Raw genomic sequence first — 26382 nt, 5'->3', positions numbered from 1 at the left:
CCCGCCCCATTTTTCGCTTTCTCATTTCAGGCAAATGTCAAATGGCCCCCTGAGGAATACCACCTGGGAGAACTTAGGGGGTCAAAACGATTCCCCACGTGAGCGTCGCTCGCTGACACTTCTTTTAAATCACAGAATCATGCTTTTTGCTTTACAAAAGCAATGTATGCAAGTTAATACATTAGCAGGGTTTTGGGGAAAAAACAACACTTGTAATGTGATAGTAAAGGTAAAGGGACCCCTGACCATTAGGTCCAGTCGTGACCGACTCTGGGGTTGTGGCGCTCATCTCGCTTTACTGACCGAGGGAGCCGGAGTACAGCTTCCGGGTCATGTGGCCAGCAGGACTGAGCCGCTTCTGGCGAACCAGAGCAGCACACGGAAATGCCGTTTACCTTCCCGCTGGAGTGGTACCTATTGATCTACTTGCACTTGGACGTGCTTTCGAACTGCTAGGTGGGCAGGAACTGCTAGGTTGTGATAGACATTGTTTAAATTTGGAGGTAATTAGAGATAAAGATGTAGATAGACATGTATGAATGAAGATAATACAATGGAACCAAGGGAAGGAATAGAGGGAAGTCGGGGGGGGGGGTTCAAGTAACCCCACAGTGTTGATATTGATTATACAGTTGTTATAAATGTTTTATTTTGTGTTTTTATTTTTCCTTTAATGTAAGGATTTTGTGTGTGTGTGTGGAAACTAATAAAAATATGTTAAAATAAAAAATAAATAAACATGGAACCATGGAATTGGAGTTGGGAGAGACCCCAGGGGCCATGAAGTCCACCCCCTCCTGCCGTGCAAGATTCCCGGCTAGTGGATCCCTACCTGCGACAGCCAGGAGTGGCTCTCAGCCGCAAGGAGAGGACCAGTCACACATTTCCCAAGCGCCTTGTCTGGCTTGGCTCCTCGAAGCTCAGGTGAACTTCCTTTTAGACAGGAATACTCACCTAACCTGTCCGGAAACAAAACTATATACAGCAGCTCCTGTGGGAAGCACGGCAGACAGAAGTTGGACTCTGGTGGCACAAGTTTAAGAGAGATGTAATTATTGTTTAGTAGTGTACGTTTGTGTAAACAATTTTTTCCTTTTTAAATAATCTACACACATATACAAAGAATTTACAATCTCATACTACAAAAAGAAAATTAAAGAAACAACAATGAAGAAAAAAGAAAGAAGAAAATACAGAAAAAAAGAAAGAAGAAAAAGCAGATTTACGTGCATAAAAAACCTTAATCTTCCTAATTAATACTTAAATAAACACTTAAATAAAAAAAAACTTCTGACAAAATGAGTCTTCCAATCATTCTCGTTGTACCATTTATACTGTCATTTCCCCCCCGTTTTAAATTCTTTAATATTGTTTCGTCTACTCCACAAACCCATCTTAATTTATATAATTAATTTTATAATGAATGATTTTAGAGTGTTGTTTGTGCTGTACTTTTGTACTGTTTTATTGTTGTTAGCCGCCCTGAGCCCGTCTTTGGCGGGATATAAATAAAATTTACTATTATTATTATTATTATTACTCCACAAAGTAAATAAAATGTTCTTTTCATGGGGTGGGGGGAGAAATGCACAATTTACAAGCGCCCTGCGCTGAGTCAGACCGATAAATCTTCTGCAAAATGCACAACAACATTTGAAGAGGCTGATGGCACTAGCCCCAGGGGCCCCATCCAGGCCGGGATCCTTTGCTCATAGGGGGCCCCCGGGGAACCCCGCAAGCAGGATTGGGCCTCTCCTGTGGATTCCAGCCACTGGCATTCCAGAGCATGGCTTCCTTTGGCTATGGAGGCAGAGCGCGGCCTTCCTGGCTAGGAGCCCCCCAGGAATTGGTCCAGTCTTCTTTGAAGGCCATCTAGGGTAGTGGTCATCCCTGCCTCCGGTGGGAGGGAGTTCCACAGCTGAACTCTGCACTGAGTGAAGAAGTCCTTCCTTTCGTCTGTCCTGAACCTTCCAGCGCTCAGCAATGGAGGAAGCAACTCTGGGCTTGATAAAGCAATGCCCCTAATAGCCTTAAAAGGTAAAGGGACCCCTGACCATTAGGTCCAGTCGTGACCGACTCTGGGGTTGTGGCGCTCTTCTTGCTTTACTGGCCGAGGGAGCTGGCGTACAGCTTCCAGGTCATGTGGCCAGCAGGACGAAGCCGCTTCTGGCGAACCAGAGCAGCGCACGGAAACGTCGTTTACCTTCCCGCCGGAGCGGTACCTATTGATCTACTTGCACTTTGATGTGCTTTCGAACTGCTAGGTTGGCAGGAGCAGGGACTGAGCAACGGGAGCTCACCCCGTCGCGGGGATTCGAACCGCCGGCCTTCTGATCAGCAAGTCCTAGGCTCTGTGGTTTAACCCACAGCACCACCCACGTCCCTTATTAATTAATTAACTACAGTCATACCTCGGGTCGCGAACGTGATCCGTGCGGGAGGCACATTCGCAACCCGCAGCACTGTGTCTGTGCACACGTGTGACACGATTAGGCACTTCTGTGCATGATGTCATTTTGCACTTCTGTGCATGAATGAGCGCTGAAAGTGTTGAGTCTCAGCTTCAGGATCTGTCCTTCCAGTGAGCACTCAGGGCTGATTTCCTCCAGAATGGAGAGGTTGGATCTCCTTGCAGTCCATGGGACTCTCCAGAGTCTCCTCCAGCACCATAATTCAAAAGCATCCATTCTTCGGCAATCAGCCTTCTTGATGGTCCAGCTCTCACTTCCGTACATCACTACTGGGAAAACCAGAGCTTGAACTATAAGGACCTTTGTTGGCAAGGTGATGTCTCTGCTTTTTAAGATGCTGTCTAGGTTTGTCATTGCTTTTCTTCCAAGAAGCAGGCGTCTTTTAATTTCGTGGCTGCTGTCACCACCTGCAGTGATCATGGAGCCCAAGAAAGTAAAATCTCTCACTGCCTCCATTTCTTCCCCTTCTATTTGCCAGGAGGTGATGGGCCCAGTGGCCATGATCTTCGTTTTTTTGATGTTGAGCTTCAGACCATATTTTGAGCTCTCCTCTTTCACCCTCATTAAAAGGTTCTTTAATTCCTCCTCACTTTCTGCCATCAAGGTTGTGTCATCTGCATATCTGAGGTTGTTGATATTTCTTCCGGCAATCTTAATTCCGGTTTGGGATTCATCCAGCCCAGCCTTTCGCATGACGAATTCTGCATATAAGTTAAATAAGCAGGAAGACAATATACAGCCTTGTCGTACTTCATAGTATTACAGGGTGGCAAAATCCCAAGAAAGGGTCGTTCACAACTAAAGGATTTCTGTGATTGTAAGTTGTTTCAAACTTGTTGTTGTTGTTGTGTTTTATTGTTGCAACCTGCCCCGAGTGGTTTAGGGTGAATGGTGGGCAATTCATGCTGGCACCAGACCTGTTTTCTCTACCCGCTCAGGTGAGGCCCAGGTGAGTCACAGGGGATGAGTGCCAATTGCCTAATCTGCACTTCGCTCCTAATTCCTCACCCTCAACATTCCCAGGTGTCGACATCTCTCTCCCACAGCCCAGCCCTGCTTGGCAGTCCTGCCTTGCCACCCTTAATGTTTCCTGGCCCACGACCTTTGCTGGCCCTCGCTGAAAGGAAACCGATCCTCACAGGGGAGATCAGATCCTCACAGGGAGATCAAATCTCAGGTGCTCAAAGGGATTAGCAGCGGGGAGGGCAGCTCCTTCCTTCAGGCTGGCACCACCTCGGCCTCTGTTTTCTTGAGCACCCAGATCATAAAAGGAGACAAGGAGACAGAGAGTGAGGTGGGCGGGCGGGATGGGCACCCTGGCAGGGAAGGGCAAGGGATGGGAGTCGTGCGGAACTGGGTGCTGGCAGAAAGCAGGAAAAGTGTTTGTGTCCAATCCTGGCCACCTCGCCTCAAAAAGGAAATTGCGGAGTTGGAAGAAGCTTCCTAAAAGGGCAACAGAAATGCTAAAAGGAAGGGCTTTTCCAAGCAGCACATACCGTATTTTTCGCTCCATAAGACGCACCTGACCATAAGACACACCTAGTTTTTAGAGGAGGAAAACAAGAAAAAAAATATTCTGAACGAAACAGTGGATGTATCATTTTTGTGGTTCATGCTGTGGCCACAGACATGTGATTTGACGGTGAGTTTGGGGTAGCCCAATGCAAAAATCCTGAGGATCCGTGTGGATCCGTGCTTTGTAACCATGTTTTTGCGCCATTGCGGCCCCAGACAACAGTGGATGCGTGATACTTTGCAGGCTGTAGCCATGGACATGTTATGTGATCTGATGGTGAATTTGGGGTGACCCAGTGCAAAAATCCTGAGGATCCATGGGCTTTTACCTCCCCCCTCCCAGGCAGCCTCCGCTAGCGTCCCTTTTTTTGCTGCCCCCCTTATCTCCCTCCCCGATCGCATGCCAATCAGCTGCTTCCTTTCAACACTCCCGTCCCTCTTGTTTCCCTTAGTGTCTTTTCCTTAGCTGGAGCAGTTTTTTGCTTCTCCTTTTCTTCTAATTTCTCTCCTCATTGCTTTAGTCTTCCTGTCTCCTCTCCTTGCAAGTTCGCTTCTCTTTACCTCCCCCCTCCCAGGCAGCCTCCTTTATTGCTAGCGTCCCTTATCTCCCTCCCCGATCGCTTGCCGATTAGTGGCTTTGTTTCAACACCCACTTCCCTCTTTCAAACCCCCCCCCAAAACCCTGCTTTTTGCCCCAGGGACCACACATTCGCTCCATAAGACACACAGACAATTCCCCTTACTTTTTAGGAAGGAAAAAGTGTGTCTTATGGAGTGAAAAGCACGGTAGTTAAACTATGGAACTCCCTGCCGCAGGAGGAAGCGACAGCCACCGACTTGGATGGCTTGGAAAGAAGATGAGACAAATTCATGATGGCTCTGCTCTGAATCCCAGTTGCTAGAGACCACGGGAGTGGGGAGCTGGTCCCGGGCCCGAATCCTGCTTGCAGGCTTCCCTATTTGGAGCATCTGGTAGACCCCTGTGAGAGCAGCAGGCTGGACTAGGTGGTCCCCTGGCCTGATCCTGCAGGGCTCTCCGGATGTTCTTTGTCCCTCCTTTGGAGCCCTGGAAGAGCCCCCACTCCAAGGGAGGCCCTTGAGGAAGGCTGCTTCCAAGTCACCTGAGCCAGAGGCTGAGGGCAGGCAATCTCAGCCTGGAATTTCTCCCAACCTTCCGCCACTTCTGTGACTCTTAGCCAAGCTGGATGAGAGCTTTGCAAAGGCAGGAGGAGGCAGGAAGGAGCAGGGCCAGAGAGTTTAGCATCTTTTCCAGCTCTTTCATCAAAGAAAATGGGGGTCTGTTATCACCCAACCCTTTTCTGTGATGTCTTGTCGCTGCAGTTCAGCCTGTCACACCACATCCTGCTTTCCAGGCCGGGATGACCACCAAGAGTTCTTGGGTAACATATTATGGTCTGTCAGGGCCCTTAACAACCTCCCCTTTTTTCGCAAACTCATGCAAGCAGCAGAACACTTTGCACCCGGAAACATGGAACTGGAAACATGAAGCTTCCGTCGATCGAGACTGAGGGCACACCATACATTCAGAGCACCTCCCCCCCCCTTATTTGTTCAATTTATATCCCTCCCAGAGGTTGTGCTTATTGTTATACTGAAAAAAATTAATAAAAACATTTACAAAATTCTTCTTCTTATTATTATTAAAATTTGTATACCGTTCTTTACTCATAGATCTCAGGAGGTTCACAACATAAAAATACCAGCTAAAAACACAAAATACATAATAAAAACAAGAAAGGAACAAACCAATAACCCCCCACAACACATTTAAAAGGGTGCCAAATGTCGATCATAAACAATATTTAAAATATTATATCCCTCCTTCTCAAATGACCCTTTCCCCCCAAGAATCCTGTGAACTGTAGTTTGTTAAGGGTGTTGGGAGTTGTAGTTTTGGTAAACCACCATTCCCTGAACTTTCTTTTTTTTGGGGGGGGGGTGTGTGCTTCAAATGCACAATACCTACACATCTCTCCACTCTTCTCCTTCCAAGATGTGGCTCTGAGGGTGAGGCAGGGGCTGGCAAAGAGCTGAGCGACAGGCGTCCAGCAAACAGGTGAGCCCTTCTGCATGCCAGGCAACTCCAGGCTGGAATTTCTGTCTGGGGCAGAGGCGGTGGAGGTGAAGGGTCAAAGGGCACCTGGGCACCTGGACAGGGCATCCCTCCTCAGGTGTCTCCTGCGGGGTCTTGCATAACACCAGAGGGAGAGAGAGAAAGGCTGGAAGGCTCCAGAGGCTGGAACAGGTTTTTCCCCGCTGCAGGTTTGGCTAAAAGAAGGCGTGTGCTCTTAAAGGCAGGCGGCAACACCATGGAGACAGTGACTGCTCTGCCCCGAGTTCAGATCAGCCGGAGCTTCGGTTGCTGCTGCCATCCTTGGGGGAGAGGACGCCCTGGACTGCTTGACAGCCGCCAAGTTGGATGGGGAAAGACCTTCTGAAGGACCACCGCCACCTCCTCAACCAGGGAAAGGAGGATGAGCTGGTAAGAGGCAGCGGAGAACGGAGCTTTATGGCTCCCCAAATCTCAGGAATTCCTTCCTGCTCTTGGCTCCAGAAGAAGGCTTGCGCCTCCTGGCCCAAGGCTGGCTCCCTGGGAAAGTGCCCCTGAGCAACAACCGAGGGGCTGGGGCTGGGAGGGGACAACATTGGACGGCTTGCTTTTTTCTCCCTGTGAATCCACAGGTGGAGGTGTCCTCTGTAAAAAGGATGGATTCAGGCCAGGCGAGTCGGCTGGTGCCTGCGAGAATGAAAAGGGGGGCTGCAGCAAAAGGTTGCAGCATGCAGTGCTTCTGCTTAGGAGACTATCCAGGTGGGCTGAGCAGGAAGCGGGTCCTCGGCTCCAGGGGGTTCTGGATGAAATGCAGAACTGAAAGATCCATTTTGATCTGGGCGCTGCCTGGGTCACCTTCCTGGGATCTATACCAGGAGGCGTGTGTTGGTTTCCCTAGACCTCTCAGTAGCTTTCAGTACCATTCAGCACAGTGTCCTTCTGGGTATGGAGTGGGGTGTGGGGGGGGGGTGGGGGGTTTGGGGAGACTCAGCATTGCAGCGGTCCCACTCCTACCTTGCAGGGAGGGCGTAGAAGGAGGTTCTGGGCGACGCCTCCTCTGCCCTGCAGGTCTTGTCTTGACTTCCTCACTCTGTTCTTTAAGAGTGACCACAGAGACTGTGCTGGGTGTTGGTGACAGGGCACACTCTGTGAGAGGCATCCGGCTCAGGTTGGACAGATGCCTGTCAGGGATGCTTCAGCTGAGATTCCTGCCTTGCAGGGGGGTGGACTGGATGACCCCTGGGGGTCCCTCCCGATGCTACAGTTCTGCGATTCCTCCTGCCTCGGTAGACAGGAGACCATCTTGGGCAACTTCTTAACCTCGGTGCTGGACTGGATGAGGGAGAATGAATTTAATCTTGATCCAGAGAAGATGCAGGCGCCTTAGGCAAATTGTTCGGCTGACTTTAATTTTGGACAAATGTTTCCTGGGGGTTTAGGGTAAATGGCTTTGATGGGGTCGCACAGAATTACAGAAATGTAGAGTTGTGGGCCCCCTAGTCTGACTCCCTGCAACGCAGAAATGCCAGCTAAAGAATCCCAGACAGGTGGGCACCCAACGTCTCTTTCAAACTACCCAGTGAAAGAGAGCCCACCTCCTGGCCCCCAATTAAAGAGCAGGCTTGCATTTGGGGAGAGTTCCTGAACCTGTCACTGTTATTTTTGGATGTTGGGAGGGCAGCTGTGGTTGGATGTGCATTCAGCTTCAGGCTACATGGTTACCTTACCTGGGAGTAAGGGCCACTGAACACAACGGGGCTTCCCTCGGTGCAGAAACGTGCAAGATTGCATGTTGAGGACACCATCTGCGCCCAAGGCTTTTGCCATGGTTGCGCATGCTGTGGCTGTTTCTTGACTAGACTACTGTAATGCACGTCCTGTGGGGCTGCCCTTGGTTGCGTTCTGGAAACTTTAGCTGGTTCAGAATGTGCAAGCACTATTTTTGTGGGGGCAGGTGGGTCTCATCCTTCATGGACACCACGGATTGGCACTTTCTGGGCTAAATTCCAGATGCGGCTGCTGATCAAAGCCAGCTGTCACTGCCTGAGCCTGGGATCCTCTAGGGAGCTCCAGGTCCACTAGGTGACCACCACCAGGTCCACCACTGTGAGTTGAGGGCACCAGAGAAGGTCTTCCTCAGGCACTTCCAGCCTCTTTTAGGGTGCAGAAGACCAGTGAATGCAGTGCATCTTATGGAATGAGATATAAGCCCCATAACATCCAAGACGAATCACCAGCATATTATACAGGAGGGAGTCTTGGGGAAGGGAAAAGCAAGGAACAGGATATGCAAATAGCAGACGATGATCTGACATAACTCCTAGAGGAACGGTATGCAACTTAACTTAGAACTGTACCCCCGCAGCCAAAGGCCTTGCCCGCATTTCTGCTTCTTACAGTCTGGATGGAAAAACACGCCTGCCCTCCAGAGATTCTGAGCTGCTCCTGTCACGAGCCACAGTTTCCTGGCCAACGTTTTCTTCAGTTCCACAGCTTCTGGGGTGATCAGCTTCACCGTTTTGGCAGTTCCCCCCAGTCCCCCAAACTGAGCTCAGTAACACCCTCTTGAGATGGGAAACACTCTGTAAGTTTAACTACAGTAGTGAAATCGTAGAATTGGAAGGGGTCCCAAGGGCCATCTAGTCCAGCCCCCTGCCAGTGAGAGCCAGTGTGGTGTAGTGGTTAAGAGCGGTAGTCATGTAATCTGGTGAACCGGGTTCGCGTCTCCGCTCCTCCACATGCAGCTGCTGGGTGACCTTGGGCCAGTCGCACTTCTCTGAAGTCTCTCAGCCCCACTCACCTCACAGAGTGTTTGTTGTGGGGGAGGAAGGGAAAGGAGAATGTTAGCCGCTTTGAGACTCCTGAAGGGGAGTGAAAGGCGGGATATCAAATCCAAATCCAATCCATGCATGAACCATACCTCAAAAAAAGACCCTGGCAGATGCCCACCCAACCTCTGCCTCAAAACCTCCGAGGGAGGAGAGGGGACCACTTTCGGAGGGAGTCGGATCCGCCGTCGGATGGCTCTTACCGCCAGGGCTGAGTCGGAATCTCGTTTCTTGCAGCTTGAATCCACTGGGTCAGGTGGATTCTGAACCAGCAGAAAACAAGCTCGCTCCATCTTCCCTGTGAGGGACAGAGAGAAACATATGAACTCTTTCCACCCCCCCACCCCCCGCCCAGTGGAAGGACTGGAGACATCTTTCCCACACATCCTGAAGGGGGGGGGAAAGGGCTCTGTCCACACCTTCATTTTTTGGGAGTCATCCGAAGGCCTTGGCTGCTCTCTAATGGAGTTGGAGATCTTGTTATTAAATAAACCAAGAAAAAAGCGCACCAAGAACTCTGGCCAATAGAAGTTTCATTAGTGGGAGAAGCTCAAGACACACGTTGATCTACCCACACTTAGTTGTTATCTCTGAGAAACGTTGGAAATAACAGGATATATTTATACGAATTCTTCAATTAGCTGATGAAGGTGAATACATTGAAACAGGGCCCCGTCCTGGTTTCTGATCCATAACTGACTTCTGACTTCTGCTCAATGATTGAAACTAAGATCTTCACGTCAAATCTGACTATGGACTAACATGAATTTATCTCTACTCATAAACTCTTATCTCTAATACTGTAACAAATTATTGTGTTATACATACAGTATCCTTATGAGTTTGTAATCTCTGTTTGAGTTTGTAATCCTTGTCAGAATACATACTTTTGAATGGATTAGTTTTTGTTACAATTGACTATTGATTTGCGAGTAGGGACCACTCCCACTATTGAAACTTATATTGGCCAGAGTTCTTGGTGTGCTTTTTTCATGGCTGCTCTCTCACCTGGGAGCATCACCTTGATGGCTGTGCCAGGGCCGTGCCACGCAGGCCGGTTGTTCTCCTGGGGCAGCACCGCCGCTGCTGGCTTCCTCCACCAGGCTTTCCTCCGCCTTGCCTGCATGCTGCATCGGCGCTTCTGAGATCAGTCGCTTTTTGAAATGGGCTCATTTCCCCCCCTTCCAGCTGGAGGAATCTGTCCTGCGGCCCCGATGGTGGAAGCTAAGTGTGGAGGGAAGAGCTCACCTACAAAACAATCCCCACCACTTGGCTCTTGGGTGGAATCTACACACATATAAAAAACACTGTGAAAATGCTTTTTTAAAATTTTTTTTTGAAAAACATTGAATTTGACATAGCTCACCATCGCCATCTATTGTCACATTTGTGTATTGCACTTTGCAACACACTTAAACGTTTTACAGTGGTATCTCGGTTTTCAAACATTTCCGTTGACTAACATTTCGGTTTTTGAACGCCATAAACCCCGAAATAGATGCTTCTGTTTTTGAACGCGTCTCGGAAGTCGAAAATGCCACGCAGCTTCCGCTGAGCACAAGATCCTGAGGCGGTCAGCTATTGAGTTTTCGGTTTCCGAACGTTTCAGAACTCGAACGGTCTTCTGGAACAGATTACGTTCAAAAACCAAGGTACCACTGTATTTGCAGGCGTATAGCTGAGTCCTTACTTTGACTCACCTGGGAGCTCTTTTTGCCGTCTTTAAACTTGTTACAAAAAATGTTGCAAATACAAGCCAACCCATTGCTCTTAAACAACTAGCAATGCAGTTCAGTTTTCTTAGGTTCTTACTTGTTGGTCCAGTCCAGAACTATTCTCTGTTTGCTCCCAGCAAGAGAGAGACAGACAATGGCACGTCCCTTCCCCAACCTGCTGGTGGCTTCTGAGACAGACCCAGACACTCAGGGATGAGTTATCCATTAACACCAGACTCCATCTTAACAAAGACTCCACCTTCTCCCCACTCCCAGCTTCTGCACCTGCTCCTGTTCTCTGCAAAAATCACAAGACAGAGGAGCCACTTCAAACTCCCTGGACATTCAATACAGGATATCAGAGCAGCTGTCTCATTGCAAAAGAATTTCAGAAACAGACTTGAGAGGCAAGTTGTTGCATTACAACTTATCACTAAACTGAAAACTATGGAGAGACCTGGTCTGAATAGAGATATTGGATTCTTGTCTCATTACACATGCTAATCTGTATACTAGGTAAAGGTAAAGGGACCCCTGACCATTAGGTCCAGTCATAACCGACTCTGGGGTTTACTGGCCGAGGGAGCTGGTGTACAGCTTCCGGGTCACGTGGCCAGCAGGACTAAGCCACTTCTGGCGAACCAGAGCAGTGCGCGGAAACGTCGTTTACCTTCCCGCCAGAGCGGTACCTATTTATCTACTTGCACTTTGACGTCCTTTCGAACTGCTAGGTTGGCAGGAGCAGGGACCAAGCTACAGGAGCTCACCCTGTTGCGGGGATTCGAACCGCCGACCTTCTGATTGGCAAACCTAGGCTCTGTGGTTTAACCCACAGCGCCACCCGCGTCCCAATCTGCATACTATCCCTTGCTTTTCCCTGTAGTACTAATTGCAGTCCTCTACAGGTTTACCATACCCATTGAGTTAATCACCCATCTCAGAAAAACCCCACCCTCCCACTATATACAGTCATACCTCGAGTTACAGACGCGCCAGGTTGCGTTTTTTTGGGTTATGCACCAGCCAAAACGCAGAAGTACCGGAACAGGCTACTTCCAGGTTTCGGCAGTCGCGCTAAATCACACTTTGCACATGCACAGAAGCACCAAATCATGACCCACACGTGCACAGACGCGCTGCTGTGGGCGGCGGACGCTGCAGGTTGCAAACGTGCATCCCGCACGGATCATGTTCGCAACCCAAGCGTCCACTATATATAGGTCTGGTGACTTCTGTTTCAGGATAAAAAAATTCCTTCCAGTAGCAACTTAGAGGCCAACAGTCTGTTCTGGGTCTAAGCTTTTGTGTGCATGCACACTTCTTCAGATACTTCTTCTGTTTCAGGGTATCTGAAGAAGTGTGCATGCACACAAAAGCTTAGACCCAGAACAGACTTAGTTGGCCTCTAAGTTGCTACTGGACAATTTTTTTAAATTTTTTAATTTATTTCGTCTGCAAACAAAGCCATTCTGCAAATGCAAGCCTCCACACAAGGTTTTGTGCACATTAAGCATAGCTTTTGCAGAGAGGCCTTTTCCCCTGAAACACGTGTCTTTGCTGGAATAAAATAGCCATTTCGTTTTTTGAAGTGGAGAGGGCTGAACCCGCAGGTGCTCCCCCGCCAGGGCAGGCTATTGCAAGAGATAAAGATCCTGCCACAGAGCCAGGCGAAAGCTGTCAGCAAAATGCAACCATACCAGCCTAGCTTGCTCCTGGCCTTTAACGGGAGCTTGGTCTGCAGGAACCAGGAAGGGATTAATTTATTTTAGCAGCTCGAGGTAAGCATTTAATCACCTGCTGATACCTGAAGGCAGAGGAATGTAAACAGAACCTGCTCCTTTCCCCTTATGGGGGATCCAAGAGCCCTGAAGTAGAATCCTGAAGGGGGTTCCCTATCGGTATGGAACCTTTATTTTGGGTTCCTCCTCCCTCCGGCGTGGGGTGAGTGGGGACCCTGTTGCAACAGTTTAAAAAAGATCAGGCTTACTAGCTGCTTTGCTTCTCAATATTCTCTGCTTGGCCTCTGTTATTTTCTTCTATGCTTGGGTAGGACTCTATATGGCTCTTGGATACCCCATAAGGCAGGGGTGGGCAACCTTAGGCCCAGGTGCCGGATGCAGCCCAATCGCCTTCTAAATCCGTCCCGCGGACTCTCCAGGAATCAGCGTGTTTTGACATGAGTAGAATGTCTCCTTTGATTTAAAATGCATCTCTGGGTTATTTGTGGGGCACAGGAATTCATTCATTCCCCCTCCCAATATATAGTCCGGGGCCCCCACATGGTCTGAGGGACAGTGGACCGGCCCCCAGCTGAAAAAGGTTACTGACCCCTGCCATAGGGAAGCCACTTCAGGACTCTATATGGCTCTTGGATACCCCATAAGCCAGGGGTAGGCAACCTTAGGCCCGTGGGCCAGATCCGGCCCAACTTCTCAGTCCGGCCTGTGGACGGTCCAGGAATTACGCTGCGTGTCAGAATCAGCGTGTTTTTACATGAGTAGAATGTGTCCTTTGATTTAAAATGCATCTCTGGGTTGTTTGTGGGGCCTGCCTCAAGAGATAAAGGAGCAGTTATTTTCTTATAACCCCGGGGGTCTCGCTGGGCTCCTTCCCTGCATCTCTGGAGGCCTTGGCCTGATCCAGCCCCCGGCAGCCTTCCCAAGGTGTGGGTCACGTGGGTTTTGGGCACCCCTTTCTGCGCTGTCGTGCTGTGGATGGGGGGGGGGAGGCAGCGCGCCGATGTAAGAAGCCCAAGTCGTCATGGCGATGGGGATGCGGGCGATGGAGACGGATGGGCCGGTCCTCGCTCTGAGCATCCTTCCCTGGGCCCCCCGGCCTCCCTGCCTGGCTCGGATTCTGCCCTGGCGGCTCCTCCTGGCTGTGGGGCCCGGCCGCTGGCACCGTGGAGCCCAGTCCGAGGGGGCTCCGCTGGTTGCTGCCCTGGCCCTGGGGGGCCAAACGGTCGTCGTCGGTGGCCACTGCCAGCTCGCGGGGCCGCCTCCTCAGCATCAGCTTCATCAACAGCGGAGCGGCCCCCTCGACCCCCGAGAGGCTGCCCAGATGCCCCCAAGTGCGTGCCAGCGGGGGGGGGGCAGGGGGGACCCCTCAGGGGACGGGGACACATGGGGCACAGGGGCTGGGATTGGGGAGCCAACAGGCCTGGGAAGCAGGAGGGGGCCTTTGGCAGTGGCTGCATGGGGAGGGCAGGAATTAGTAATAATAATAATAATAATAATAATAATAATAATAATAATAATATGCTGCCCATCCGACTGGGGTGCTGCGGCCGGGAAGTACATGGCTTTACGCCTCCAGTTATTTTTAAATCAGTTTTTTCAACTGGATTCATCTACAGCCCTAAACCCAGAGGTCCCAGGGCGGTTCGCAGAATAAAATCGAAAACCACAAAATACACCATCAAAATAGAAAACGACCTTCCAGTAACAACCCCTCCCCCCCAAACCCCCCCCCCCACATTTTAAAAGGGCTCCCTGATTTCTTTTTCTTCCTTCCCTGTTTTTAATGTTTGAAGTTGTCTTCTGTTTAATCTGTTGGGAGCTGCCGAGAGTAGCTGGAGAAACCCAGAATGATGGGTGGGCTAGAAATACAGTATATTATTATTATTATTATTATTATTATTATTATTATTATTATTATATCATCATCATTATTATTATTCCCCCCTTTTTTGCAGAAGGGGGATTTTTAGTGCCACTGTAAATGCAAAGACAGCATGAAATATAGAAAGCATAACTGGAAACAAATTCAAAATCAGCCAAACGCCAGCTAGTTCATATTCCACCATGAAGGAATTTCTTGCCTCTTCAGATCTGAACTGGGCAGATTATCCTACACTGGTTTTCCTATGATTGCAGCTAATTGTTGTGCCAGTTGTTGTCCTTAAGTTCGAATTTCCACTCCTGGTGGGTCATTGACTCGTTTTATTTGTCTCTGTTTTGAGTTTGGGGGGCACCAGGAATACAAACCCAGGCATCTCTGCAACGGTTTCTCTGTTTTAATATTCTCAACCCCCCCCATTTGTACACCCCTTTGAGACCTGTCAGTGTAAGCAGGAGAGAAATATTAGCAAATAAATAAATGCTGCGTTGGGGACACTCAGAAGCGGCCAAAGGCTTCCCTTCTGACATTTACAAGACATCTGTATTGGGAGGTTTTTAATGACTGATGTTTTAATGTTTTTTTAATCTTTTGTTGGAAGCCGCCCGGAGTGGGGTAGAAATACAAGGGCGGAATATTATTATTATTATTATTATTATTATTATTATTATTATTTTGTTGTTGTTGTTGTTGTTGTTGTTAGAAATAATATATTATTTAAAATATGTTGATATTATTATTAGAAATAATATATCATCATCATCACAGTGGTACCTTGGTTTGCATACATTTTGGATTACAACCCATTTTTTTTGGATTATGAACAAATTTTTTTTGGAGGCCCCATTGGCGAAAATGCGCCTTGGGTCACAACCTGTTTTAGTTTACGAACGGACCTCTGGAACGGATTATGGTTGTAAACCAAGGTACCACTGTATTATGATCCCAGGGGCAGCAGGAGGAGCTTGGTTCCTTATGTTCGGGGCATATTTCCCTTTAACACTTCCACCCTGAATGACCTGCCGTGTGTGATCTTCGGATGAAGGGAGGCATACAAATTTAATAAATAATAATAATAATGCTAGGAATAAGTGCATTTTCTTTGAAATCCTATTGTTTTGATGGATGTAATTTTCAAGGAAGCCTGTTAAGACTGATGCCTTATTTTAATTTTTTTTTTTACAATTTTTACAATTATTATTTACAATTTGCGTGTGAATAATGCCTTTCCTTTGTGTTGCCAAAAGGGCCCAGAAATTCAGAAGGGAGAAGGAAGGAAGGGGGGGGGGGAACCTTTGTAAAGGATTGTAAAGGAGTGTCTTTCTCCACATAAACTGTTGCAGAAATAGGACAACGTTTGAAAGTGTGATTGAACACTCACATATGTGTGTGTGTGTATGTACTGTATATGTGTGTGTGTGTGTGTGTGTGTGTGTGTGTGTGTGTGTGTAAATATATAAAAATATATTTATAGATAAATATATATTTGTGTGTAAGGGAATTGGTTTCAGTAGGAGTGACACACCTCCCCACCCAAAAACCCCAAAAACATTCTCTGAAAGAGGACCTTTATCATTATAATTATTTATTAAATTTGTATGTCGCCCTTCATCTGTAGATCTCAGGGCAGTCCACAACATAAAAATACAGGATGAAAACACAAAATGCAGAATAAAAGCCAATTTGCCTAACAGCTTCATGTGTTACAGGAAAAGGCAAGGGGTGAGAAGGTGAAGAATGGCTTAGTCATGTATAATGAGATAAGAATCCATGCCTTACCTGACTAAGCCATTCTTCACCTTCTCACCCCTTGCCTTTTCCTGTAAGACCTATTGCAGTCGTTAAGAGTCGTCAACAGGCTCATCTCAGCTATCTGCCAATCTCCCATTCCCACCACCCTTCTGAGTAATACCCCTCCCCACCTTCTCACTATATGGAAGGATCTGGCAACTTCTGTTTCAGTGTATCTGAAGAAGTGTGCATGCACACGAAAGCTCATACCAAGAACTAACTCAGTTGGTCTTTAAGGTGCTACTGGAAGGAATTTTTTTATTTTGACTATGGCAGACCAACACGGCTACCTATCTGTAACTAGCTTCATGTGGTCATTGGCATGCACTGATAGATGCACATTTAGAAATCGTTTTTGCAATTGGAAATCTGTAAATCTGGCACTGATTATGTGAGAGGAATAAAGACTTCTCTCTGTCCATTTCCGCCACCTGCAGTTCTGATGATTGATGATTGATGATTGATACTGATATACACTGATCTTTCCCCCCAGGATATATTTGGCTACAAGACTAAAGGGTGCCGGAGGGCCTTGTGCCTCGCTGGGTACGTCCTGTCCTGCGGAGTCCTCCTCCTCCTCTTCTACTGGAAGCCTGAGTGGGACGTGTGGGCCAACTGCGTGCCCTGCGACTTGGAAGAGGCCGACGTCGTGCTCTTGCGGACAACGGTGGGTGCCTTTTGCATCTCCCAGGCAGCCCCCCCAAGTTCTCATCCCCAGAGGTGGCAGCCAGGCGGGGAATCACAGAGCTTCCTGCAGGCCGAGTCTCCCACATCTCACTGGGCAGTAACCCGGGAATTGGTTAACCTGCGGAACTCACTCCCACAGGAGGCAGTGATGCCACCAATTCAGAGGGCTTTAAAATAGGACGGGATAAACTTAGGGAGGTGTTTTTTTTTCTTTGGTGATCCCTCGTAGCTGAGTAAGATGGTCTTCCATAAACACGATTTTAACAATGAGTCTGTAAGTGACTGTGGAGGCCAATTCTGGATCCCCACGTCCTTCCACAGTGGGGACATTGGTTTCTGGTGGGAGTTGATCATGGTGCAGCTTTGCCAAGCGTGCCTTCCTCTTAGCACGTTTCTGCCTTGCGTCCTGAGTTCGAGTGTCTTCAAAGCCCAGGACACCTTTGGTCAAGGCTGTTCTCCAACTGGAGCGCTCTCAGGCCAGTGTTTCCCAGTTGTCGGTGTTTATACTACATTTTTTAAGATTTGCCTTGAGAGAGTCTTTAAACCTCTTTTGTTGACCACCAGCATTACGCTTTCCATTTTAAAGTTGGGAATAGAGCAGTTGCTTTGGAAGACGATCATCAGGCATCCGCACAACATGACCAGTCCAACGAGGTTGATGTTGAAGAACCCTTATCTTTATTAAACTGTTGCAACAGGGTCCTCACTCACCACACACAGGATGGAGGAGGAACCCAGAACAAAGGTGTGCAAGCCCTTATATAGACTTTTGAAATTCCCACCCTGTAGCTCAAGGTAAAGGGACCCCTGACCCTTAGGTCCAGTTGCAAATGACTTTGGGGTTGCGGTGCTCATCTCGCTTTACAGGCTGAGGGAGCTGGCATTTGTCCGCAGACAGTTTTACCGGGTCATGTGGCCAGCATGACTGAGCCGCTTCTGGCAAACCAGAGCAGCGCACAGAATAAGTACCTATTTATCTACTTGCACTTTGACGTGCTTTTGAACTGCTAGGTTGGCAGGAGCAGGGACCGAGCAACGGGAGCTCACCCTGTCGCAGGGATTCGAACCACTGACCTTCTGATCAGCAAGCCCTAGGCTCTGTGGTTTAGACCACAGCACCACCCATGTCCCTCTGTAGCTCAAGACCACCCCCAAAAACATCATACATACATCACAGAAGGGGCAGTCTACAGCAGAATCCTGTCTGGCAGGAAACCTGTTGATGGGTTTACCTGGAGAGCCTGGCCATTCCTTTGTGATGATCAGGACTTAATTCCTGAGTCCAGGTCACAGGCTCACCCTATTCATATGCCTGGAGAAGCTTCCAGTTTGGAAGAATTTTAGAGTAGGAAAGAAACCCCCTGGGGTCATCTAGTCCAGCCACCTGCCGTGCAGGAATCAAAAAGCTCACGGTGTAATTTTTTAGGCCATCATCATTACGTCTGAAATTCATGGAAGTGGACAGTCCGGTACAGTCTGTGATTTAAAGCTCTGTCTCCAAGCACCCTTTTTCTATTCTAGAGCTTTCCCCATGAAAACCGGCTCTTTAAAGCTCAGTCAGAGCAAACATTAAGCTGAGGAAAACTCAAATGGACATTTGAATCCAATTCAGCTTTGAAGCGGTTTTTTGCGGGGGAAATTCTGGGGCAAAACCCCAAAAACCCCTCCATGCTTGGACACAGAATGCTAAAGTGCGGCCCTCAGCCTGGAAAGAGCAGGGCAGACGTTGAGTGTGGAAGAGCCCTCAGGCTTGTGCGAATAGCTGCGTGATTTGTCCTCCTTTAACCAGATTGTGAATTACCAACGGGATTCACGCTGTGTTTTCCCTCCCCTAGGATGAGTTCCAGAAATACACCAGGAAGAAGGTGATCCACCTGGATTTGCAGAGCGTCTTGGACAGTGAAAAGCTGGACCGCCTCCTTTTGGGCGCTGACCAGGATTCCGTCATAAGCAGGGCCATCGTGAAGCCTGGAATGACGGTGAGCTCTCCTCGGCACAAGCCGGCAAATGAGTGATGGGCACGAGAAAGAGGCTTCTTTCTGTCCCCTCTTTCCCTGCCCCTTCCTTTCTAGATCGGAGAAAATTGTTTTCTTCTTTGGCGGTCCCTCATAGCCTAGTAAGATTGTCTTCCATAAACACGGTTTTAACAATGAGTCCGTAAGTGACTGTGGAGGCCAATTCTGGATCCACACGTCCTTCCACAGTGGGGACATTGGTTTCTGGACAGGAGTCGATCCTGGTGAGGGTTTGCCAAGTGTGCCTTCCTCTTGGCACGTTTCTCCCTTGCGTCCTGAGTTCGAGTGTCTTCAAAGCCCAGGACACCTTTGGTCAAGGCTGTGCTGCCGACTTCCTTTCGTCTGTCCTGAATCTTCCAGCAAAAACCTTCCCTTTGCCTCCGTCCCAAAGAAGCCCAGAGTAGCAGATGCGCAAATGAAGTTACAAGGCTCCTTTGCCCCAGAAGCTCTTTCCCTGAGCGGAGGCTGTGATGCCAGCCGCCCCCCGCCTTGCTTGTTCCCCCAGGACGAGAGTGGCAGGATGCTCCGCCAGGGCAGGGGCCGCTCAGGGGCAGGTGCGGCACTTACCTGGGCGGCGTTGCTGTCTGGCTTGACAATGGTGCGGCTCACTTGCAGACTGCCTTTGCTCCCGCCCGAGCTGGACTCCTCCATTTTCTGTAAGAAGGAAGGAGGAGAACAGACATGGCGACTGGGAGAGTCTCCAGGACCAGATTAGCGGGTGGCAAAGATGGTGAAGGGTCTGGAAGCCAAGTCTTAGGAGGAATCCTTGAGGGGCCAGGAGGTCTTTAGCCTGGCCAACTGTCCTTACACGCTTTGGCTGAGATTCCTGCCTTGCACGGGGTTAGACTAGAGGACCTTTGGGGGTCCCTTCCAACTCTACAATTCTCCGAGTCTTTGAGAAGAGGAGACTGAGAGGAGGTCCGTGTTTATGGAAGACACTCGGCTATGAGTGATCGCCAAAGAAGAAGAAGAAGGATGACGAGTCCTGCTGGATGAGGCCAATGGGGGCCTATCAAGGGCAGTATCCAGTTCTCACCGTGGCCAACCGGATGCCTGGAGGAAATCTGCAATGAGGATTCGAACCCGAGATCCATGTTCTCCCCTCCTGTGGCTTCCAGAAGCATCGCTGCCTCTCCACCCCCTCCCCAAACCCTGCCGGCCCTTGTGGGGAACAGGGGAAGGCAAGTGTCCTCTGCCCACAATCTTGGGCTGCAGCTCTTTCCGCGTTGCCCGCTGTGGGCTCCCTCCAGGGGCCTTTGCCAAGCAGCAGCGGAAGGACGGACACACCAATGGCACGAGGTGCAAAAGCAGGTTCAGCTGACATTGGAGCAGACTGACAGATTGTGTTGCAAACAGACAGGAAAAACCACGTCCTGGAGCGGAGCCAGAGGGCTCGAGTTTTGCTCTGCCTGTTAGCAGAGGGATGGAGCCGAGGGGAGGGGACCTCTGGGGCAACGTTCCCACGCTCCTCCCTGCTGGAGGTGGCATGAGGACAAGGCCTTCAGCCCCGTGAACGTGCCGCGGAGCGGGTCCCCGGTGCCAGCCGCGTGACCGCAAGGGTCAAGAGCCGGGAAGGGCAGCCTCCAAAATCAAGGCGGAGGGTGACGCAATGTTTATGCCAGATTTCCTCCGACAATGGAGCAGCCGCTGTGTCCCTGTGCATTCAGGCAACGGCAGCGGAGCTTTGGCACGCCCCAGACTCCTTTCTGAGGCAGCCCCGGGCTTTGCACTGCAAACCACAAGCGCTCTGCTCAGTGGAGTGTCTTTGCAAACCACTTGTGTTCCCAGGGCCTCCCTCCATCGCTCAGTCACACCGTCCCAGGGTCCTGGCAGGCCCCCGGTGAGGGTGGCCTTGAATTTCGCGAGGCATGGAAGCAGGAAGTGGGCCAGGAGGAGCAGCCAAACACAGGGCGACTTTCCCCACACTTTGCTAGGCTGGCAAACAGGAGACCCAGGATGAACAAGGGCTGCAGATTCTGGGATGTTTCCGGTCACTGCAGTCAACTCTTCCTCCTGGAAGCTGTCCCTCCCGGGTGATCATCAGAGGATAAGCACCTGCTGGATCCAGCCAAAGGCCCACCTGAGCCATCATCCTGTATCCCAGTGGCCATTCAGATGCCTCTGCAAGCTTCCTCTTCTTCTTTGGCGATCCCTCGTAGCCGAGTCAGATTGTCAGTAGCCGAGTCAGTGTCATAAACACGGTTTTAACCATGAGTCTGTAAGTGACTGTGGAGGCCAATTCTGGATCCACACGGCCTTCTACAGTGGGGACATTGTTTTCCGGGCAGGAGTTGATCATGATGTGGATTTGCCAATCATGCCTTCCTCTTAGCACCTTTCTCCCTTGCGTCCTGAGTTCCAGCATCTTCAAAGCCCATGACACCTTTGGCAAAGGCCGTTCTCCAACTGGAGCGCTCTCAGGCCAGTGTTTTCCAGTTGTCGGTGTTTATACTACATTTTTTAAGCTTTGCCTTGAGAGAGTCTTTCAACATCTTTTGTTGACCACCAACAATATGCTTTCCATTTTAAATTTGGGAATAGAGTAATTGCTTTGGAAGACGATAATCAGGCATCCACAAACATGACCAGTCGAACAAAATTGATGTTGAAGAATCATTGCTTCAACACTGGTGATCTTTGCTTCTTCCAGGACACTGGCATTCGTTCACCTGTCTTCCCAAGTGATGTGTAAAATTGTATACTGTGTCTCGCAGAGGCTAGAGATGCCAACTGGTCCTCTGGACCCCAAAAGAAAATTATTCCCTGGGGCACATTTCCTGACTTCTAGGTCTCCCAGCCCTTGTCATGCCAACGTCACTGTCAGAGCACACCGGACTTTGACAAAGATGACAAGCTTGCGCAGTGGGGCAAGGGCACCGTCCTCGCCCCCTGCCGCCACGGCAGAGTTATCTGGGGCACAGCAGAGAGGTCCCTATCTGCTTATGGGCTGGGATGCTTCAGTGGGCAAGCGGGCTGTAATGGCTTGGCTCTCCCACAGAAGCGAGACACCGGCAGTAATTATCTCAGGTTTATTGCTCAAACACATAAATCACTCCGGAGCTCCTTCACTCCGTGTCTGACTCCAAGTTTGCAGTTGCCGAGTCTAAACACCGCCCTTCCTCTTCTTCCAATAGGGGAAAAAACCCTTTCGCTTCCACTCTTTTCCCCTCCTCTCACTGACCTTTTTGCGCCTGAGTTTTTGGGCTAGCTATTCCCGGCCTCTCCCCTTCTGTCTCTGTTCTATCTTCTGCTTGCTCTCTGACGTCGGCTTCCCCTCCTCCCTCTCTCATTCCAGTGTCCTTATCTCCCTTGGCTTGCTTAGATTCCCAGCCTCTGTCAGCTCCGGAACCATTGAGCATCGTGGGAGCTGCTTGGGAAATCTACAGGAGGATCAGGACCCCCCCCCCCAAAAAAAAACCCCACCTCCCAGTTTACATGGGGAAGGTGGGGGGAACAAATAATAATAATAATAATAATAATAATAATAATAATATATTTGTACTCCACCCATCTGGCTGGGTTTCCTCAGCCACTCTGGGCGGCTTCCAACAAGGATTAAAAATACATCAAAATGTCACACATTAAAAACTTCCCTGAACAGGGCTGCCTTCAGGTGTCTTTCACGTTTGTGTACATAAGCATGGGGTTTCAAAAGTTCCTGCTTCTTTTTTACTTAATTACAATGGTAACTAAGTAAATGCTGTTCCTCTAATCCTGATCTAACCAACCCTCCTTCACAACTACCACCCCCCCTCTCACTCTTCACTCCATCCTCCATCAGTCTCTCCTGAAGAGGCCAAAAACTATCTTGGCTGCGAGTCCCGGAAGACCGGCTCCCTTTCCCCACCTGGCCTGGGAGAGAAGGGCCCAGTGAGATGGATGGAAGGAGAGACTCCAGCTACAAAAGCTGAGGATGCTGAACAGACTCTGGCTTAGGATAATTATTATTTTTTGGGGGGGTTTACTGTAAGGTTTTATATATTTATTTTAGATCTTGTTGTGATTTATGTGGTTATTCTTCAATTTGGTTGTGTATTCTACTGTTTTATTGTTTACGACTACTTTGCTATTTATTACATTTGCACAATGACTTTCACCCAAAGATCTCAAAGGTTGGGTGGTCATCTGTTAGGAATTCTTTTGCTGAATATCCTGCAGGCGGTTGGAGAAGATGACTCTCGCCATCCAGTCCAATGCGAAAATTCAAGCATTGAAGCTACAGCTTTTTAATTTTTAATTTTGGATTCAGTAAAGTAAACCAAAGAAATATTCATAAAGACAGCATAGGGCGGAACATTATCATGAAACTTATCATTCCGAAACATTATGAAAAATACCCAAAATTTCCCAAGAAATCTGATTTATTTATATGTATTTGCTCATATTAATTTATAGGTATTTATAGGTATCATTTCACAATAAGTTAATTTAATCATTGTTCCCATTTGCCCCCCCCCCATCCATTCATTTTATAGATGCTTTAAAATAAATAACCACAACCATAACCATGCATTGTTCTAACAGGTGAGATACATCCATGTACAAAAAATCCGTTATGTCTGGGACCTCACGGAAAAGCAGTTCCTGAGAGTCGGGTGAGTTTTTAACTTGACTCTTTTTTTAACTTGGAGACTCTGAGGGGTCGGAGGGGCCCTGGCTGAAACGCCCTCTCACCTTTCTGCCTCGTCTCCTTCCAGGTCGCTGGAGGACTCCAACACTTGCTACGAAATCCATCACAAATTTGGGGACGGGCTGACGAGGAAGGAGAAGGCGCTCAGGTGTGGTCCACGGGGCAGAGCTGCTCCGCATCTAGTTCAACCTGCTGCAAAGCAGGAATCAATTTAATCCCTCTTTCTTTTTGTAATACATTTTTATTCCATTTTACAATTTAATATTCAACACATTTATCATATGAAAGAAAACAGAACAAAACAAAACTCTCCCCACCCCGCGACTTCCCTCAACTTCCCCTTCTGGTTCTTTAACTTCTGCTTAAATTTATCCTTATTTTCCCTCTTTTAGCCAAATGCTCTTACATTCTTATTATTTTCATACCAAATATTCTTGCAGTTACTTCTTACATTTAATTAATTTCCGTATTGTTGTTTCTTGACCTTTACTCTTGCTTTCTTAATTGTCAGTGTTTTACTCAAACCCTGCTAGTGAGTCCATTTCTTTACAATATTTCTGTAAATACAGCATGAACGATTCCCAGTCTTTTTTAAAATCTCTGTTGTCTTTGTCTCGGACTCTTCCTGTGAGTTTCACCATTTCTGCATATTCCATAATTTTAACTTGCCATTCTTCTTTCATTGGTATCTTGTCTTATCTTGTCTTTCCTTTCCTTTTTCCTTTCTTTTTTCCTTCCCCTTCTCCTTTTTCCTTTTCCTTTCCTTTCCTTTTTCCTTTCTTTTTTCCTTCCCCTTCTCCTTTTTCCTTTTCCTTTTCCTTTTCCTTTCCTTTCCTTTTTCCTTTCCTTTTTCCTTTCTTTTTTCCTTCCCCTTCCCCTTCCCCTTTTTCCTTTTCCTTTCCTTTCCTTTCCTTTCCTTTCCTTTCCTTTCCTTTCCTTTCCTTTCCTTTCCTTTCCTTTCCTTTCCTTTCCTTTCCTTCCCTTCCCTTCCCTTCCCTTTCCCTTTCCCTTTCTCTTTCCCTTTCCCTTTCCCCTCTCCCTTTCCCTTTCTCCTTTCCTTTTCACCGTTCCCTTTCCCCTTTTTCCTTTCCTTTCCTTTCCTTTCCCTTTCCCTCCCCCTTTCCCCTCTCCCCTGTTCCATTTCCCCTTTCCCCTTTCCCCTCCCCCTTTCCCCTTTCCCTTTCCTTTCTATCGCTTCTTAAATACCATATTTTTCGCCCTATAGGACGCACTTTTCCCCCTCCAAAAATGAAGGGGAAATGTGTGTGCGTCCTATGGGGCCAATGCAGGCTTTTGCTGAAGCCTGGAGAGTGAGAGGGGTTGGTGTGCACCGACACCTCTCGCTCTCCAGGCTTCGCGCAGCTCTCCGCAAGCTGTGGGAGCCTGCGCCGGGCTCCCACGCCTTGCGGAGAGTTGCCTGCTCTGGGGGCTGGGGGCAGGGGAATCTCGGGCTTCTCCCGCCCCAGCCCTGCGCCTGGGGGGGAATAACCCCCCCTTTATTTCCCCCCAAAAAAACTAGGTGCGCCTTATGGGACGGTGCGTCCTATAGGGCGAAAAATACGGTATGTCTCCACGCCTCTGGCACTATCCAGCGGGAAAGGAGCTTAGGAGATAATTTTCTGTGGAGGATCAACACTTTGGATGGCTGTAAAAGAGGATTAGACAAATTCATGAAGAGAGGACTATGGATGGGCTCCCAGCCAGGACGGCTCTGCTCTGCCTCCACAGATAGAGGCAGCAATGTTCCTGAATCCCAGGGGCTGGAAACCTCAGGAGGGGAGAGAGCTGCTCTTGTGTTCGAATCCTGCTTTGGTTGGTTTCCCTTTGGTGCATCCGGTCAGCCCCTGTGAGAAGAGGACGCTGGACTAGATGGGCCCCTGGCCTGATCCAGCAGAGTTCTTCTCATGTTCTTGAGATTGGACAGAAGGAGCAACACATTTGGCGTGTGCCCTGCCAAATCCCTGCCTTGCCCTGGAGGTCTGGGCTGCTTGTTCCTCAGGTCTTAAAGGGGGGGTCTCCTCATCTCTCCTCTCTTTCTCAGGAAGTTGGTTTGCGGCCCCAACGCCATTGAAATCGAAGTCTGCCCCATCTGGAAATTGCTCTTTAAAGAGGTAACGGGTTTTTTTAATTTCGGTTATTTGTTAAAGTTACCGTATTTTTCGCTCCATAGGGCGCACCTAGTTTTTAGGGGGGGGGGGAATCAAGAAAAAAAAATCTTATTTCCCCCCCCCCCAGCCCCAAAGAGCAGCGTACAGGCTGGCACAACCTCTCCCTTCCGGAGGGGTTGCGCGCAGCTATGGCACAAGCCAAGGCAGCCAGCGGGATGGATCCCACTCACTGTTTTGGCTGCCAGGAGAGGCTGCGTGGGGCTAAAGTGGAAGCCATAGCCCCGTGCAGCCTCTCCCTGCCGGAGGGGCTGTGCGCAGCTATCCCTGAAGCCTGGAGAGCGAGAGGGGTCGGTGCGCACTGACGCCTCTCGCTCTCCAGGCTTCAGCGAAAGCAACGCGAAGCCTTTGGAGCGCGGAGGGAGTGCTCCCTCTGCGCTTCAGAGGCTTAGGGTTGCTATCGCTGAAGCCAAGGATCCTGCATTCGCTTCATAGGACGCACACACATTTCCCGTCAATTTTTGGAGGGGAAAAAGTGCGTCCTATAGAGCGAAAAATACGGTATATACCACTCTTCCTCCGAAGATTGCAGGGAAAGAGGCAGCAGCCATCGCAGTGGCAGGGTGGATGGGTGGGGAGGTGGAGAGACCTATTTATTTGTTGCACCTTTTCCTCTGAGGAGCTGATGGTGGTGCGCATGGCTCTTGGGCCCCCACAACAACCCCGTGAGCTAGGCTAGGCTTAGAGAAGGCAGCGACTGGTCCCCAAGGTCACGCCCAGTGAGGAGCATCATCAAAATCAAATATCTTTAATACGGTCAATGACCAGGAACAATTTATAAAATATGACATTAAGAGTAATATTGTGCTAGAAGTAGCAGTAAAAATATGGCCAATTCTCAGAGTTGGTGCTTATATTTATGACCAGGTTTCGAGT

General features: G+C 49.0%; 1 protein-coding gene across 4 annotated transcripts in view; it reads left to right on the top strand.

The window, feature by feature from the left end:
* Window positions 1-6164: 6164 nt before the first annotated feature.
* LOC310707131 (putative cation-transporting ATPase 13A5) overlaps window positions 6165-26382 on the top strand; it is a 56222-nt gene continuing 36004 nt past the window's right edge. The window contains exons 1-6 of one of the 4 annotated variants that reach the window (XM_083503923.1): window positions 6165-6489; window positions 16503-16676; window positions 18532-18675; window positions 23236-23306; window positions 23409-23489; window positions 25383-25452. In XM_083503923.1, coding sequence (XP_083360049.1) covers window positions 6427-6489; window positions 16503-16676; window positions 18532-18675; window positions 23236-23306; window positions 23409-23489; window positions 25383-25452 — 603 coding nt within the window. In that variant the 5' untranslated portion in view covers window positions 6165-6426. Of the gene's footprint in view, window positions 6490-13367; window positions 13671-16502; window positions 16677-18531; window positions 18676-23235; window positions 23307-23408; window positions 23490-25382; window positions 25453-26382 lie in introns of those variants that run through there. The other 3 variants (XM_083503921.1, XM_083503922.1, XM_083503924.1) reach the window with 3 other exon arrangements.

Source organism: Podarcis liolepis, assembly GCF_965112155.1.
Source record: "Podarcis liolepis genome assembly, chromosome: 5".
Lineage (NCBI taxonomy): Eukaryota > Metazoa > Chordata > Lepidosauria > Squamata > Lacertidae > Podarcis > Podarcis liolepis.
This window is presented reverse-complemented; position numbering and strand designations above follow the sequence as displayed.